The sequence below is a fragment of the Falco peregrinus genome, chromosome Z (assembly GCF_023634155.1).
Source record: "Falco peregrinus isolate bFalPer1 chromosome Z, bFalPer1.pri, whole genome shotgun sequence".
In the NCBI taxonomy this organism is placed as follows: domain Eukaryota; kingdom Metazoa; phylum Chordata; class Aves; order Falconiformes; family Falconidae; genus Falco; species Falco peregrinus.
The window spans coordinates 55152484-55169008 of record NC_073739.1 but is presented as its reverse complement, the minus strand read 5'-3'; the positions used below and the strand labels follow the sequence as shown (position 1 = coordinate 55169008).

At 40.2% G+C, this 16525-nt stretch overlaps 1 protein-coding gene across 2 annotated transcripts in view; it reads left to right on the top strand.

The window, feature by feature from the left end:
- The window catches only part of SLC1A1 (solute carrier family 1 member 1), a 59642-nt gene that overhangs the window by 10274 nt on the left and 32843 nt on the right, over nt 1–16525 (top strand). For both annotated transcript variants that reach the window (XM_027792749.2, XM_055791110.1), the window contains exon 2: nt 5603–5743. In XM_027792749.2, coding sequence (XP_027648550.1) covers nt 5617–5743 — 127 coding nt within the window. In that variant the 5' untranslated portion in view covers nt 5603–5616. The remainder of the gene's footprint in view (nt 1–5602; nt 5744–16525) is intronic.

Genomic DNA, 16525 nt, shown 5'->3' with positions numbered 1-16525 from the left:
CTTCAGGATTTAGCCATCACTCCCTGAAAAACTGTGAATAGTCTCCACGTGTGGTTGCTCAGGAGGCTGCTGAGAGGGCAGCACATTTTTATGAGTTTACAGTGTTGTGGGACAATCTGTGACACTCCTCATGTGTGCTACTACAGATGAGCCCAGAGATTATGGAACTTGTCTGAACAGGTTCTGTGTTTCTTTTCTTACTCATTTCCAAATATGTGTCGTGAACTCCAGTACAGTACTTGAAGAAAACTATAGTACTCCTGTAGTTGCTCCCATGCAAATAATTTGCCTTTTTCCTGAAACATCACTTCAGAAACAACAGCAATATGCAAAAATACATACTTTAGATGTAGGGCAGATTGTGATAAATGAGTGTACACCAGATATCCAAATGTCACAGTTAGCTTTGCAGAATGCAGAACCTGCAACGTAATGGTCTCCCAACACACATTTTACTTAATTTCTGTGGTTCACTCACTGGATGCACATACAAGGCCAGACTGGTTCTGCCACATTGCTACACACAGCCATCATCTCCTGGGCCTTAGAAAGCCTAAGGCTTGGCAGATGTGATGGATCGAGTGCTGGCTACATGCAGTGCAGCCAGTTGCAGGTGCTATCCCCTCGCAGTGCTTCCTGCTCCTCCTTCCCTGGGTAACACAACAAAGAATGGGTCATCCCCGTACAATTGTATTCCCTCTGATTTTTCATGCTAGACTACCTGAAAGATGGGTGCCAACAGGTTTCTCGTGGTGTGCTCATGTTGAGTCATTTTCTTGAGTTCTGCTTTTCTTCTCTTGTTCTTCTCACCTTCACCCCTCATTTCTCTTAGTTTGCATTTACAGCCTTTCTTTGAAGGATTTTCTGTCTGTTACCAAGCTTGCGAAAAGACTGTGTGCCACCTGGGAAAGTAGCACCAAGCAGTCAAGGCATGCGTTGTTTCATATGGGTTCAGACAAGAGAATTGTCCTGTGGCCTCTTCATCCATTGCAATCCCAGGGACCCAGACTGCACCTTCCACTTTCTGTGTCTGGCTGCTGGGAGAGAAAATGTAGACACCATGCTGTACAGCGTGTGCTGTACTATGTGCAGTTGCAAAGGGTTATTTGCCTTAGAAAATAAAATTAAAAACACATGATTGTACTGTTTTATCCACCTTAATTCTTCCCTTCTGCCCAGCATGCAGAAATCTGGACCTTGAGCAGTACATAGCATTGAGCTGTAAGTAAAGGATTGCTTTTGTGGTGTAAATCAGAACCTGACTTAGCAATGTGAGCAAGAAGGAAAAGCAAGGAGAGGAGATGGAAAAGAAACAACAACAATTTAGCGTGGACAAGAAGAAAGGTGGAGTAGTTGAAACTGAGGAAGGAAGAAGAGGGCAAGCAGGAAAAGTGAGGTTTTGCTCTTTAAAAAAAAGCAGAATTAAATCATTCCATAAATGAAAGAGACAAATGAAAAGAAAGGAAAAATCCTAATATATAGTAGCAGCCTTGCCTACTATAGGGTGTTTTGTGGTTGTTAGAAGTAATTACACATACAAGAATTAGTTCCAGAAATGGTGGAGTATCAGTAGCATTCATGTAGAAAAATTAACATTTTGTAAGACTTCCATCTATGCTTGCTTATGGCTGCAGTAATCAGTGTGATGTTAAAAGCGCTGGTGACCATGAGAAATATGTTTATAGTGGGCCACATTTTTTCCTGTGCATTTTAATTCCCAGGAAGAAAATTCCAGTTGAACTTGATATTGAGACCAGGATCAGGAAGTTCTATATTCGTCCATTTCCAGTACATAAGCAAATTTATTCTGCTAAATTTCTAACCTTTTCTTGTTACAAAATGAAATTTCTTCTTACAGTCATATGGTAAATTCAAGCAGCATGTGCTAGATGGTAGCTCCAATTAAAAGGTAGCTGCATTTTACTGTATTTTGGCATACTACCCAAATTAATATAGATACAAGTGCTCTGTCTGGTAAAGGAATAGTATGAACAAGAAAGTGAGAGCAATAATGTATTTTCAAGAGATTGTTGGAATAAGGAAGTCTATTCTCAGTTACTGCTGCTAGATAAATAATACCCTCACAAAAAAAAAACCCACCCAACATTAAAGGGATATAAATTTATAAGGGAAAAAAATTAAGGAAAACCTGCTAAAATTTTGAGAGCACATGGAAGGTTTTTAGAGTAAAATCTAAAGTGGAAAAGAGAACTCTGAAGAACAAAAATGAGGGTGAATCTTCCTACCTGGCTAGTAATCCTGCTAAACGTACAATGATCAAAGCTCCCAGCTTCCCACAACAGTCACCACCTAGAATGAAAGGCACATGGTTAGAACGTGTCCTAGACACACCTTTGCAAAGTAAAGTGGCATTACACAGCTTTTAATAAACATACAGTGTAGTCTTGCTGTAATTTAAGCATATGCCTGCTGTAAGCTGTGTGAATAGTTTGAGACATGGAGATTACCCGTATGCTTAGATTCAGCTATTTGTGCTGCTGTTTTCAGGATCAAAGCCTTGGTAACATACTTCAGTACATGTAACCATTTTACAAACAGAGGTTTATCTTGCTGGGGTTTATTTTAAAGTGCAGGCTAATTACTTTCCACACTTCTAGTTCAGTCACTAGATTGGTAATAGACATCATTGTGTCTTATCATTCACTGATCAAATACATTTGCATAATACTGCAAATACCTTCAAGGCTATTAAGATTCAAGATTGACGCAAGGAATTTAAACTGTGCGAGCTCACTGGCACTGTAATGGGTTTGCATGGTAAGGTATTTAGGGGTGGGCTACAGGAGTGGCTTCTGTGAGAAGATGCCAGAAGGTTCCCCCATGTCCCATGGAGCCAATGCCAGCTGCCTCCAAGATGGACTTGCCATGGGCCAAGGCCAAGCAATGGTGGTAGTGCATCTGGGATAGCATATTAACGGGGGTGGGGGTGGGGGAGGGGAGCAGGAAATATATGCACCAGCAGAAGAGCGGAGTAAGAAAGACTATTGTGAGAGCAACAGCTCTGCAGACACCAAGGTCAGTGAAGAAGGAGGGGGAGGAGGGGCTCCGGGTGTTGGAGCAGAGATTCCCCTGCGGCCTGTGGTGAAGACCATGGTGAGGCAGGCTGTGCCCTGCAGCCCATGGAAGTCCATGGTGTAGCAGATATCCACCTGCAGCCCATGGATGTCCACAGTGGAGCAGATCTCCGCCTGCAGCCCATGGAGGACCCCACGCTAGAGCAGGTGGATGCCCAAAGGAGTCTGTGACCTGTGGGAAGTCTGCGCTGAAGCAGGTTTGCTGGCAGGGCTTATGACCCCGTAGGGGACCCATGCTAGAGCAGTCCATTCCTGAGGGGCTGCACCCCATGGAAAGGACCCACAATGAAGCACCATGTGAAGAATTGCAGCCTGTGGGAAGGACTCATGTTGGAGAAGTTCACGGAGAACTGTCTCCCATGGGAGGAACCCCACACTGGAGCAGGGGAAGAGTGTGAGGAGGAAGTGGCAGAAACAGCGTGTGATGAACTGACCACAGCCCCCATTCTTCTGCACTGCTTAGGGGAATGAAATCAGGAATAAGTTAAGCTCAGGAAGAAGGACGGGGTTGGGGGAAGGTGTTTTTTTGTGATTTGAATGGTAATAAACTAATTTTCCCAAGTTGGGTCTGTTTTGCCCGTGATGGTAATTGCTGAGTGATCTCCCTGTCCTTATCTCGACCCAAGCGCCTTCCATTATGTTTTCTCTCCCCTGTCCAGTTGAGGAGTGAAGTGATAGAGTGGTTTTGGTAGGCTCCTGGCATTCAGCCAGAGTCAAACCACCCCAGGCATAGATGACATCTAAATCAGAAATTCTAGTAGTTAGTTAGAGCAGCCTATTTGCCTGAAAAGTTAACTTTTTCTTTTTTCATCTCTTTAATTGCAGGAAAGACTTGTTAGGAGTTTATAATCTGCCTGTTTTCTTTCAGCTTGTTTTTGCAGATGCAGATAGAGCACAGAAGAAATGTTTCATTATCTTTTTGTGCTCTCAGAGACAAATTCTGTGAAGCTATTAGTTTACATTTCTGCATCAACTAACATGCAAATAACTGTGTGAATTAGCATGAACCACAAACATGGTAAATCTTTAGGGAGAATTTTTGCAAAAATCTTAGTTCCTAGAAAAGAATGATGAGTTTCTTTCTTTAGTAGAAAATTGGGTATGGGATCCCTGTCTGTTTCCTTCAGTATCAACAGTAGAGACCAGTTGTCTGGATTTGTCTAAAATGTGGTTTTGAACCTGCTGGTATTGTCTGCCTCCACAACTTCAATCACTTAAAATAAGGAATGTGTCCTATAAGCCTGTGTAGTCAAACTTTACACCAGCTTCTTGAGCAACATCTAACTTAAATGCCTTGCATGCCATCAAAAAATAAAACTGGGATAAGAGGTGTATTTGGCTTGGGCAATAGCAGCTTTCCTGGGATGCTGCAACTTTACATGAGCCACTGAGGCTGGTAAAGGTAGGCTGGTAGCACCTTTTTGTGCTGTTGTAACGATTGTGCTGCAAAATATACACCATTGATGTCATTAAAATATGGAAGGGTGTAAATAATTCCATTCACTTCAGTGAGGGTATTCATATGAATAAGACCTTTCAGCACTCTGTGGATAATGAAGGGTTCAGAGTTGCTGTGTCTTTTACTGAATCCAGTTAGAAATTGGATCTGTTGATACTCAGTTTGGCCAGGACTGAAGCATTACAAAGTTCATATGTGGAACAACAGTCATAATGCTTTCTCAACACTGATCAACACATTTCCTATACCAGTGATTTTCATTTGAAAATCATGTTAAAGTGGAAAATAAAAGTATTGCCTGTCAGACTGAAGATATTTGTCTTTCGGTCTATAATTAATTTTCTTTTGGTAGAACTCTTACCTGTGGTATGTCTCAGAAGCTAAGCTGTCTGTTAATTCATCTAATCCAGAGATAAGAGGAAGTATCAAGGTGCCTTGTGCCATGGCTCAGTCACTGATAACCTTATAGTATGGTATTTTGTAGACTGGTCAGGTAGTGGAATGTGTGTGAAATAGGCTGAGTGTGTTTTTGTTGATCAGTTTCCTGGAAATTAATTTAGTGATTGTGATCACACTCCTCTTTAATTATATAGAGCACCAGTTACTGAAAGTATTGCTGCTGGGTAGATATATTTTTGCCAGTACAAATTATCTACAATATTTATACCATTTACTTGCTTTCTTTAATTTTGGTAGTGTCTATATACTATATTGATTTTTTCTTAATGCCAGTTGTAGGTCTTCTAGAACTAGTGAAAGCAGGTAAAAAGTCACTGCTAGACTGGACTGATTGAATCAGATTTGTCCAAAGATACACCTGAAGACATCCTTCAAGTTCAGAATTACATGTGTTATTACTGTGCCTATTATCAATATATAGAACAGAAAAGGAAGCATCTCTAATTTGCTTTAGAAGTTCCACAATGGCTGTAAAAAAGTGTCTGTTGCTCGCTCTTTGTGTTTTACTGTTCTTATCCTATTTTTCCTCCTTTTCCCCGTGTCTGTAAAGTACTGCTAATTTATGTCACATTTTGTATGTGCTTTTTAGGTATTGGAGTTGGCATGCTGGTACGGGAATATGGCAAACTGTCTAACCTGGATAAATTCTACTTTTCCTTTCCTGGGGAAGTGCTGATGAGAATGCTGAAACTCATCATTCTGCCATTAATCATATCAAGTATGATTACAGGTATGACTGGAAATGTACTGTTAGCTGATGAGATTATCATTGTGGTTTAGCTTTCTTTCTAAAAGAAATAACCTTTAAAAACAATATGATGGAACTCTATAATGAAACGTATAGATTGCATATATGTAGATTAAGCTTTTGTGTGTATAAGAGTGGATTTGGAAGGCTTAGCACCATTATCTGGTAATTAAGTTATAAAGAGCTGTGAGATAACAACTTACATGTTTATAGATTCTTCTGTCTCTTTTCTCCCCATTTTCAGGAGTGGGTTAAACAGTTGCAAATTGCAAGCCCAAAGCTGCAACTGCATATTCTCAGGTACAGAGTTAACTACTGTAAATATTCTCATGCTGCCATTTCACAAGAAGGGGAGAGCTGATCTCATAGTTTACTGATGTAAAAAGAGAAGATCCTTCACTTACACTTCCCTGGTCTCAACAGACTCCCACAGGGTACCTTGCATGAGCTCTGGCATTTGCTGGATCCTTCTGTGAATCCATTCAATTCACTGACCTGACAGAAAACCATTAATGAGGACAAAACCCCCACAAATCTGGTATGCTTAATGCAAAGGAGTTGTGGGGAAGTGCAAGAGAGTGGGGAGGGAGATTGTGTGGCCAGGAAGGGGTTATGGAAAGAAGAGCAAAACTTCCCTCTTTTGCAAGGAACAAGCAAGCCGCTATCTGGAACCCCACCATGGCATGCCAGAATTTGCTAACAGCTCACACAGTAGGGAAAGATTTAGAAAGATTTGCCAAAGCAAGCCCAAAGCAAAGGAATGTCAAATAGCCTTTCTTAAAAAAAAAAAGGTAAAGAAAGCCAAACAAACTTGTCTTTATTCTTTAAGCCTTTGCTGAGGGAACAAAGGTTGTGGCTATCTTGTTTTAGCTTCCTACAGTTCATCAGGACACATTTGTCACTATACTGTCCCCTTTCAACTCCACAAAGCCTCTATTTCAGGAACATATTCATTTCCAGGTGTTTGTTGTTTGGTTGGATGGTCATGGAAATACATCAGACATTTGACTACAGAAAAGGAGAGCATCTTGTCAAAATGAAAGGTGAATTTAGATCATGCTGTGAAAGTGCTTTCAGAAATAGGATATTGCATACAAACTCCCAGTCTCCTCAAAGTTCATGGCCAAAAGTATCACTAATTTCAGCAGCGCGCCCCAAAGTGGGCCTGTGACAGGAAGAGCCTAAGGGAAGCTGCCAGGGCCCTTGGGGTGTACCTGTAATGCATGATGACAGGCACCCAGTGTTAGAACTGAAATGGAGAATTTCAACAGCTGCAAGACTGAGACATCCAGAAAGGAAAGCTGCAAGAGGCAGAGTGAGAAGTGGCAGCAGAAAATAACCAAGGGCTGTGTCCAAAGGAATGAAAGGAGATGGAACAATTTTTATATGTAAAGGAGAGAAGAAAAAAGACAGGAATAAAAAGGGCTTGGTGTTTTAATTAATAGAAAGGACAGCAGCATTTTTACAGAGGAGGAAATGAGACTTAAAGCAAAGGAAAACTGAACTCTTACCATGTTGAACTGGAGTCTGTGACAGGAGATCCAGGAGAAGCTACCAAGATAAGACTAATGTATTACTTTTTTCAAGCAAGCCTTTATTTGTGATTGTAGTTGGGCCTATGTCTTCAGAAATAAATAACACCTATATAAATTATATCATTATTAAAATAAGTTGTGTCATTAGCATAAATGTATCCCTGTCCAGCTCTTGTAGGGAACAAGAATTTATGCTGTTAAAAATACTGTGCTGCTTTTTAATATTTAACATTCCAGTATGAGTAAACTGCATTTGTAACTGCTAACCAAGCTTGGATTTTAAAGATCACATATCACAGGAGTTAAATTCATATACAGAGATGAGAAGGAGATGCTCTGATTCTGTCCTTGACGTATCCAATTTATATAGAAAAGATGAGCTAATTTTTTCTGCACTTTTATGTTATGTTTTTAGGCAAGAAAAAAGAAACAAGATTGATAAAGAGCAGAAGTTACTTCAATAGAATATGTAGAGCTTTGCTGCTTTTGAAGAGAAAAGCACGAGCTGTATCTATGCAAGTAATGCTGAAATGAGTGACAAGCAAATGGACTAGGCATGTCTGTGTGTGATGGTTTTCACTGTTCACCTGTGTCTTTCTTCAGGATGTTTGACATATTTTGCCTTTTGTAAAAGAAATGTGGTAACCTTCCAAGCATCACAAATGCACATTTGAATTGAATAAGTAGGCCTGTGTGTAATCGTAATGCATGCTAGACATGTTTCCTCTTTCAGAGAGTCATACAGAATGGTTGAGGTTGGAATGGACCTCTTGGGAACATCTAGTCCAACTTCCCCTGCTCAAGCAGGGTCAGCTAGAACATGTTGCCCTGGACTGTGTCCAGTCAGATTTTTAATACCTTTCAAGCATGGAGATTCCACAACCTCTCATGGCAACGTGTTTGACCAGCCTTACAGTAAAAGTGTTTTCCTGTTCAAATGAAATTTCATGAATTTTAATTTTTGCCCATTGCCTCTTGTCTTGTGTCTGGGCACCACTGAGAAGAGTCTGGCTCTGTCTTCTTCATTGCCACCTATCAGGTATTTATACACATGAATAAGGTCTCCCTGAGCCTTTTCTTCTCCAGACTCAACAGTCCTAGCTCTTTCAGCCTTTCATCATGTGAAAGATGCTCCAGTCCCCTAATCGTCTTCGTGGCCCTTCACTGGACTTGGTCCAGTAAGTCCATCTCTTGCTGGTACTGGGGAACCCAGAATTGGACACAGTACTCCAGGTGTGGCCTCATCAGTGCTGTGTTCAGAGAAAAGATCACCTCCTTCCACATGCTGGCAGTGTTCTTCATAATGCTGTCAGGAGGCTGTTGGCCACCTTTGCTACAAGACGTTACTGTATCATGGTCAGCATGTTGTCCATCAGGACCTCAGGTCCTTCTCTTCAGAGCTGTTCTGCAGCCCGTCAGCCTCCAGCATGTACTGGTGCCTTTATTCTTTCCCAGGTGTAGAGCTTTGCATTTATGCTTGTGGATCTTTCTCTCAGATGAATTCCCTAACCCATCCAGGTACCTCTGAATGGCAGTATAACCATCTCACGTATCAGCCACTCCTCCCAGTTTTGAATCGTCTATGAACTTGCTGAGGGGGCACTCTGTCCCATCATCTGGGTCAATATGAAGATGTTAAATAGTATTAGCCCCAGTATTGACCTCTGGGGTACACCAGTAGTGACTTGCCTCCAATCAGACTTGTGCTGGTCATCAGAACCTTCTAAGTCTGGCTGTTGAGCCAGTTTTCACTTCACCTCACTGTGCAATTATCTAACCTGTACTTTGTCAGTTTTTCTGTGGGGATGTTATGCAAGACAGTGTCAAAAGCCGTACTAAAGTCAAGGTAGACAACATGACCTCTTTGCTAAAATTCTGAATTTTAGTGCCAAAGCAAAATTCACACTTCAAAAAAATACTGTAAAGAATAGTACAGAGGTGAATGAAAGATCTAAGGAGGATCCAAGGTGTGTCTTCAGCTATGTCTGTAAACAAGGCAGGCACCTCACTGTTAGTGGCAAAGGCACATCTCTGCATTTGGCTGTGAACCTTCCCTGAAATGAGACAGAAAAGTATTTTGCTCAAAAGTAACCTCCTCATGATTATCTAAATGCAGGACATATAAGGATAGCACCAGAACCTGCATGCAAGTTGCCTTTGGTGGTACCAAATGTGTTCTGAATATCCACCTCCTGAGGATTTGCATATTATGCAGTCCCATATAGGGCTTATATCCAGTGATCAGAGCTTCAGACCTGTATGTGCACACATGCCCAGTGGCAGACATTTAGGGCCCCAATACGTAAAAGTTACTGCAGTAAAACTAGTGACAACACATCAACTGGTCCTGAATGACTGTCTTTAGTTCACAAGCTAAGGGGATGCTACTTACCTCACCATGGGAGAAAGTTAAACATTAAGTCATGTTGTTGTGCCTTTGCTGCAGGCTGAGTGCACGCAGAGGCAGTTGCAGTGGCTTATTTGGTGCATAACTGTAACCAGACCATGGTGCTGGTTCCAAAGGCATCTAGGAAGTTTTGATGCCTACAGGAGACTATTTTGTGAATGTATGTGATGTCAAAATATTGGATTTTGGTAACTAGTAACACTTTTGCACAAGAATCACCAAGAGGTTGAAAATACAATCTGTAGTTTTATTTTTTAGGTTTAGAATGTCTTAAAAGGTAATGTTACATCCTGAAAAGCATCAGCTTTTAGGACAGTGAGTTATGCACAAATGCATGTCCCATGACCAGATCCATGTCCATTTGGACATAAAGATATAAATCAAGCATACAGCAAAGACAGTGATGGGGGGGGGAATCACTACTTGAGATTCCAGGAATATCTGCAAAATTTAAACTATTAGTAATTTTCATTTTGTTGACGAAAGTCCTGTCATAGTGGAAAAACTCTCACTGACTTCTTCAATTAAAGCAGGAACACTTTTACTCTATTTTCAAATTGAAAAGGCAAAATTCTCCCTCTGGTTAAATAGAGGGCTTTGTAGAATATGGTTTTCCTTTGCAAACCAGGTTCCTCAGAGTGTAAAAGAGGGAATACATTGTTTACATCCTTATTTTGTGTAGCCTACCTGTTGCAATTTGTGAAATTTTCCCACTGGCCTGCCTCAGGCTGAACTGTAACCTAGTAAAAACTAACATAAGCACTAAGCGTTTATTTATTTGGAAAAATTTTAAAATCATGGTTAATAGGTCCTTGCTTAGGGGACAGAAGAGTCTGAGTAGTGCCATGCTCTTTCAAATTATTCTTGGTTTACCTTACAGCCAAATTTTAATTGTTCTGTTATCATAATTATTTTAATGGATGGCAGATGTAATTTTAATTTACTCAGACCCATAAGTCCAGAACTGATAATTCAATTCAAAAAACCTAGCTCTTTTGGATCTTCATGAGATTTCTATCTCTCAAATTAGTTAATAGTACACTAATGCATCATGCATGTGAAGGAATTATTTGTTTCCTCCTGTAGTGACAAGAGAAAACTGAAAATGAAAATCAAAAAGATTTTGTAATTCAAGACCATTGCTGTGACATCCAGAACTACACCTGTACTGAGTGTAATATTCCACACTCCAAATCCACTTCTTTGAAGTAATGCTCTGAAAGAAGAAATTATTAGGCAAATACCAAATATATATTATTTTTAGGTGCCCTGCAGGGAGAAATAATTGAGAGGAATCTCTTGTGTGCTTCCTGGGAGTTTTGAGGCTTAAATCTAATCATTCTGGGAGTACTTAAAAGCCTATAAAATGTCTCTGAAAGTCTTGGAAATTCAACACTCTCAATTTCATTCAGAGAATGAAAATTTTATAGAATTCTGCAGTACATTTTTTTCATATCTGCATACTGAGCAGACTAGTCCCCTTTAATCACTTTTAACCTTCTTTTTAATGGACTGAGATTCACAGGGTATGTAATGGCAGTAATGTTTGCAGGTGTGTTTTCTGTCTGGATCGCGTCAGAACTTAGGCTGGAGACAACTGTCCAATTTCCTGAACAGTTGTTCCTCTGTACTTGGGTACAAGCTGGCACAGTGAAGCTGGGCCATGTGACTTTTCCCATTTGTAGAGACTATTGCTTTCCCTGTGGAAAGAGGATATTGAATTGTGGCTGATGGATGGGTATCTTGAGTAGGTTATTTGTTCTTTTCCATTGTTCAAAATTCAAGTGTCAATTTCCTACCTTGCATCTATATTTGGGAAGTTACTAGTTTGCTTTATCCCAGTGCCACCGAGTTTAGTTAATGGAGACAAAATGTACAAAATGGGAGACAAAGGAGCTGGAATGCAATGAGAAAAAAAGCAGAATAGAGTATTAATCAGTTTGTTCTTATTTCTCATGTGTATCTATCTTTGAAAGTCAGAACAGATCAGACTTAAACAATTTGGGATTGTTTGGGGTTTTTTTTGTCCGGAGTTAAAACACACTGAGCCTCTGCCTGCGCTCAGGAATAGACCTGCTAGTTCCATTAGATGCAAAACATCAAGAGATTTGCAGTACTGTAAAGGAGCACAGACAAGGAAATGGTGGGAGAACAAATCTGTTTTGTTTCCTATAATGCAGGGCTTCTAAATCAATTTTCCTTTGGTATCACCATTCCTGGGGTGGCAGTTGCTTCAACAGTTTCCATTTCTGCAAGTCCAAGAAGCACAGCTATTGAGAGGTGCTCTGTGACTGAGGCATCCTTAACAGGCCCTGTGCATCACCAGCAATTACACTAGTTTCCCATTCTTGGGGAATCCTTGATCTACCTTGACATACTCAAGAGACTGTCTCTTGAGATACCTATGTGTTCCTTGCTTGCTTTTCTATGTTTCTGAAGCCAAAAGAACCACCAAGAAAGCAGGTCCTATGTATATTAGTAAACTAGTTATCTGGGCTCAGGTAGGAAACTCACCTTGTCCCTTTGTATCATGTACATTGTGCAAAGGACAGAAAATATTACACCACTGTTAATGAGTTTTGACTTCAGTTGTACTGGTGGATGCTGAAGGTCCTGTTCCTGCTGTCAATGTGCAGTCATTGAGGCAGGGAGGACTGTGGAGTCATGGGCTATTAATGGACAAGGCTTTGTGCCCATCCTCTTTGGATTACTTCTATCACAGTCATCTACTCCTTTCCCATCAATATCAGTTGACCTTATGCAACTGAGACAGCCCTTACATTATTTAAGGTTTTAAATTATAGTCATAAAATCTCAAAGTGCACTTCTGGTTCATGGAGCATGATTACCACCAGCTCTCAAGGGCAAAGAGCCCTAACACAACAGCCATTCTGTAGCACTGGCAGTCACTGCCTCCTGTTCCAGCCATAGCACTGGGGGGTTGCTGGTGGCACCGCTATGGATGTGTCTGAAGTGAGTTGGTAGCTTCTTCCTTTCTGTTCTGGATCTAAACAGATTCTGGATTTAAACAACAATTCCACTATATAAAACACATTGCATTTGCTTTTTTCTCCATTTACTGGTGTGTGGACTTTATAATCAATTAAAAAATGTAGTCTCATGTTAAAGTTTTCTTTTTAAGAGTCCGGAAGCTGAAACTTGTCCACCTATGTTTTACCACCACTAATTTTGAGGTAATTTGAGTACTTCCAGTACTTCGGGTTTTCTGTATTCACTCCATATATATTTCACTGCAACAGTGCCGAGTCTATATTTCTGCTACATCCAGGAACCGAACCCGAGTTCTGTTATGAATGTTGCTAGCCTGTCCATCTTGGCAGATTGATGTGTAACCTTCCTGCCTTATCAGCTCTTATTATATTCCACCTAAAGAATATCATATTTCCTGAAAAGGCATTAACTTGAGATTATATAACCTCTAAGAGCTTTCTAGAGGAAAATTAAAATTTTCCTACAAGTGATAGTTCGCAAACAAGAGTACTAATACCTTCTTTCTAGGCAATGTACTCCAGTAAGCTGTCAAGGGAAAGATGCTGCAGCACTGATTGTGCCAACTGCCTACAGGGCAGCACAACCATCCCTTAGCAATCCAGGGTCAGAAATTTTTCTTTACATCTTACCTGAACTTCCTTCCATTTTATAATTATTTCATCCCTTTCGTTGTCATAAACAATGTATTAATTTCCCATTTATTTCTCCCTTTCTATCTATTATTTAGAAAGGCTCGTAACAACTGCTCTTTCAACCCCATCCTACTTAATCCAGGACAGCCCTTTCGGTATTTGGAATACTCTTTGCAACTATTAGTGCATTCCATTAATTAATCTGGGTTTTTAAAAATAAGTTAGTATTTTTTCAATGCCTCTTCAAAGTTAGAAGACCAATATTTATCATGCTAAGCCAGTGGTAGTTTCACTAGATCGTACAAATAGGAACTGAGAATTTGCTCATTTAAACTTTTTTTGTGGTATTTAAATGGAACTAGCAGATGCTTACTTGTTATAGATGTATGCATCTATCTCTCTTCCTCCCTCTCCCCCCACCCCAGTTTGCTAGTTTTCTTCAGTTCATTTGAAAGGCATTTTTCTGTTGCATTTACACAACAGTACTAGTGGAATAACAATTTTTGCTCCAAAGAAGAGATTTCTATCAATCTATTGAAAAGGTAATTGCTACAAGCTGTCATAGAAATCTTTTTCCTTTACAGTAACAATGAAATTTGAATAGACAGGATAACTGCTGTTATAGAGGGACTGGCAGCATAGGAATGGAAGACTCTTAGTAACAAACACTAAAAACACAGGTAGTGGGTCACCAAATATCTCATTTGAGAAACTGCTTGTCACAGTGTCTTTGGGGCTTCCGTTTGCCATAGCTTCTTCATTACCTGATCTTCTCTGCCAACATCTGACTCAAAACTGTCCTCCTAATGAGACTACAATAACAATATGTCATTGTTAGCTAGTGGAAGACTAGATACAAGAGATAATTTAGAGCCCCATGACACAGTAAACAAGGAGGATAAAATAGAATTATATGAGATGCAAGTGCAAGATGGTTGAAAATGCTCTACAGGTAATAACAGGTAATTATTACAAGTATAATATAACAGGTAATATAAAAAAATACAGATAAAACCACCTGTTTCTCAGATGATGCTCAGTGAAGTTGTGCATAAATCTGTGCTGTGTGAAGTTCTGAATGTGGGCAGTATTTCAGTAGACAGATGTGAAATGCTTGTTCAGTCCTGACAGTCCTGTTCGTACGCAAGGGATGCAGTACTGCATTTCCTAGAGAATTACACAGAGCAAAGTGAAAAGGAGCAAAAGTTTCACTGTTCAGCCCTTGGAAAGGCAACAACAGTATTTCCTGTTGAACCTGATTTTTAAACTTAGATTTCAGGGAGAATATGAAGTGAGCTTTCAGGAGATTAATCACAGTCAGGGTAAACTTGTACTGTAAGATCATCCCAACTAAAGGGGTGGAATGGGGGAGAAAAGGCTCAGAGTCTGGAATGGGAAGACGGAAATATCACAGATGAGTCAAAGATGGCTTCAGTAAAGTACAGGGTCTGAATTCACTAGTGTTATGGTGATTCCCCCTGCAGCAGTTATTGTCTCAAATGCATACAGCACTGTTTTGCCTTCAAAAAGTGAGGATAGGCCAAGGACAAAGGGACAGAGGACAGCTGGCTTTGGTGATCTTCCTTGTTTTTCAGAAACCCAGAGAGGAGCATTTTTCACACAGGAAATGAAGAGGTAGTAGTAGGATTGCCTTGCGAAAGCAGGCGTCCAAAGAGGATATAGCCATATCACCAAGAGACTGGATGGGTCAAAAAAGTTTGGATTAGTTGGCGAATTTGACTTTTAGTCTGTCCATACCCTTTCTGAGTCTCAGGCAGTGTGACTCCAACACGTATCCTTGTTGAGGAAGAATCACTGTAGACTAATGAACCACAAGAGAGATTGCATAGGTGACACCAGGCACATTCAAAAATCTCTCCAAGCCTGACTTGATGTTGAACTGTCCCCAATTCGTAGAACAGCAGAAAGGACCTTTCCCTGCTGTGAAAAGGAAACCTCCCCACTTGTATCCATCACGTGGCTCTCAAACAGTGATAACATTTACATGGAAATAGGATGAAATCTAATCTTAGAAGTGAGATTCTTTGCTTTCCTGGCAATAGCTGATTAAAGCTGGAGGTAGCCCATGAAACAAGAATGCAAATTTGGATTCTCTTAGACACATAGAGGAAGAAGAAAGTAAACAATAAGCTTGCTACACAAGTCAACACTGGAGCAGGAATTTGGTGTTCAGTTCCTCAAGCAAAAATTACATGTCACTTCTGAAGTTACAGGCCAAATACTGTTTTAGTATTAGTAGTGCTTCCCATTGCAAATAGAAGAAGAGTATGGCAACTAATTCAAGATTGTCACTTGCCTCTAAGAAAGATTGCTGTTATGACTTGGCCACCAGCTCTGTGATGATTGGAGGATTCAATGAGAATGGCCAGTACAAGGTAAATGACATTCTGAAAAAACAAATTAGAACGGAGAGGTCATACCACACAGTCAGATGCAGTTGAGGTTTTGATACTGCTCATGCCAAACGCTCCCAGCTCCATCTTTTAAAGCCAAGGAACTTCATGCATTTCAGTCAGCTATCCTTTTATCAAGGGCATTGTGTCTGCACTGCTTCATTCTCCTGCCCCCAGTGTTTTTCAAAGAGTAAATCTTACATTTTTGCATCAACACATAATATAGTGCATCCCTGACAATAAACCAACATTACTATTTTTATATGAAACATTGTGGTCCCCTTAGAAGGATTGCTTACTGAAAGTCTCTATAGGCATTTTAAGATTCTCTGATGTTTTCGTATTTTCATATGTCGGTTGTAACATTCTGTAAAAAACTTTTAAATGGACCTGACTACCCTGGATGTCCATCATATCACTTCTGTGGTCTAGTGACTGCACATTACAGGCCAGAAGAGCCAGGACGGAAGGGGAAAATTAAAACATGTACAACTCGGAGAAGTTGAGAGTTCTTTTGTGATTCCTCTAGCGTCAGCAGAAATTTCTCAGTTAAACCAATAAGGCTGATGACAGTTTGAAGCAGTTGAACTGTATTTTGACCTTGAATCAACACCTTAGTTGTAGATGAGAAGGTGTAAAAGCCATAGTGTTCTACTTTTCAGGAATTTTTGTCACTGTATTTTTGTGACAATAGTGAATTAGATGTCAGAACACTGGGAGAATTGTGTACGGTTGATGTGTGCTATACTTCACTTATTTCTCCT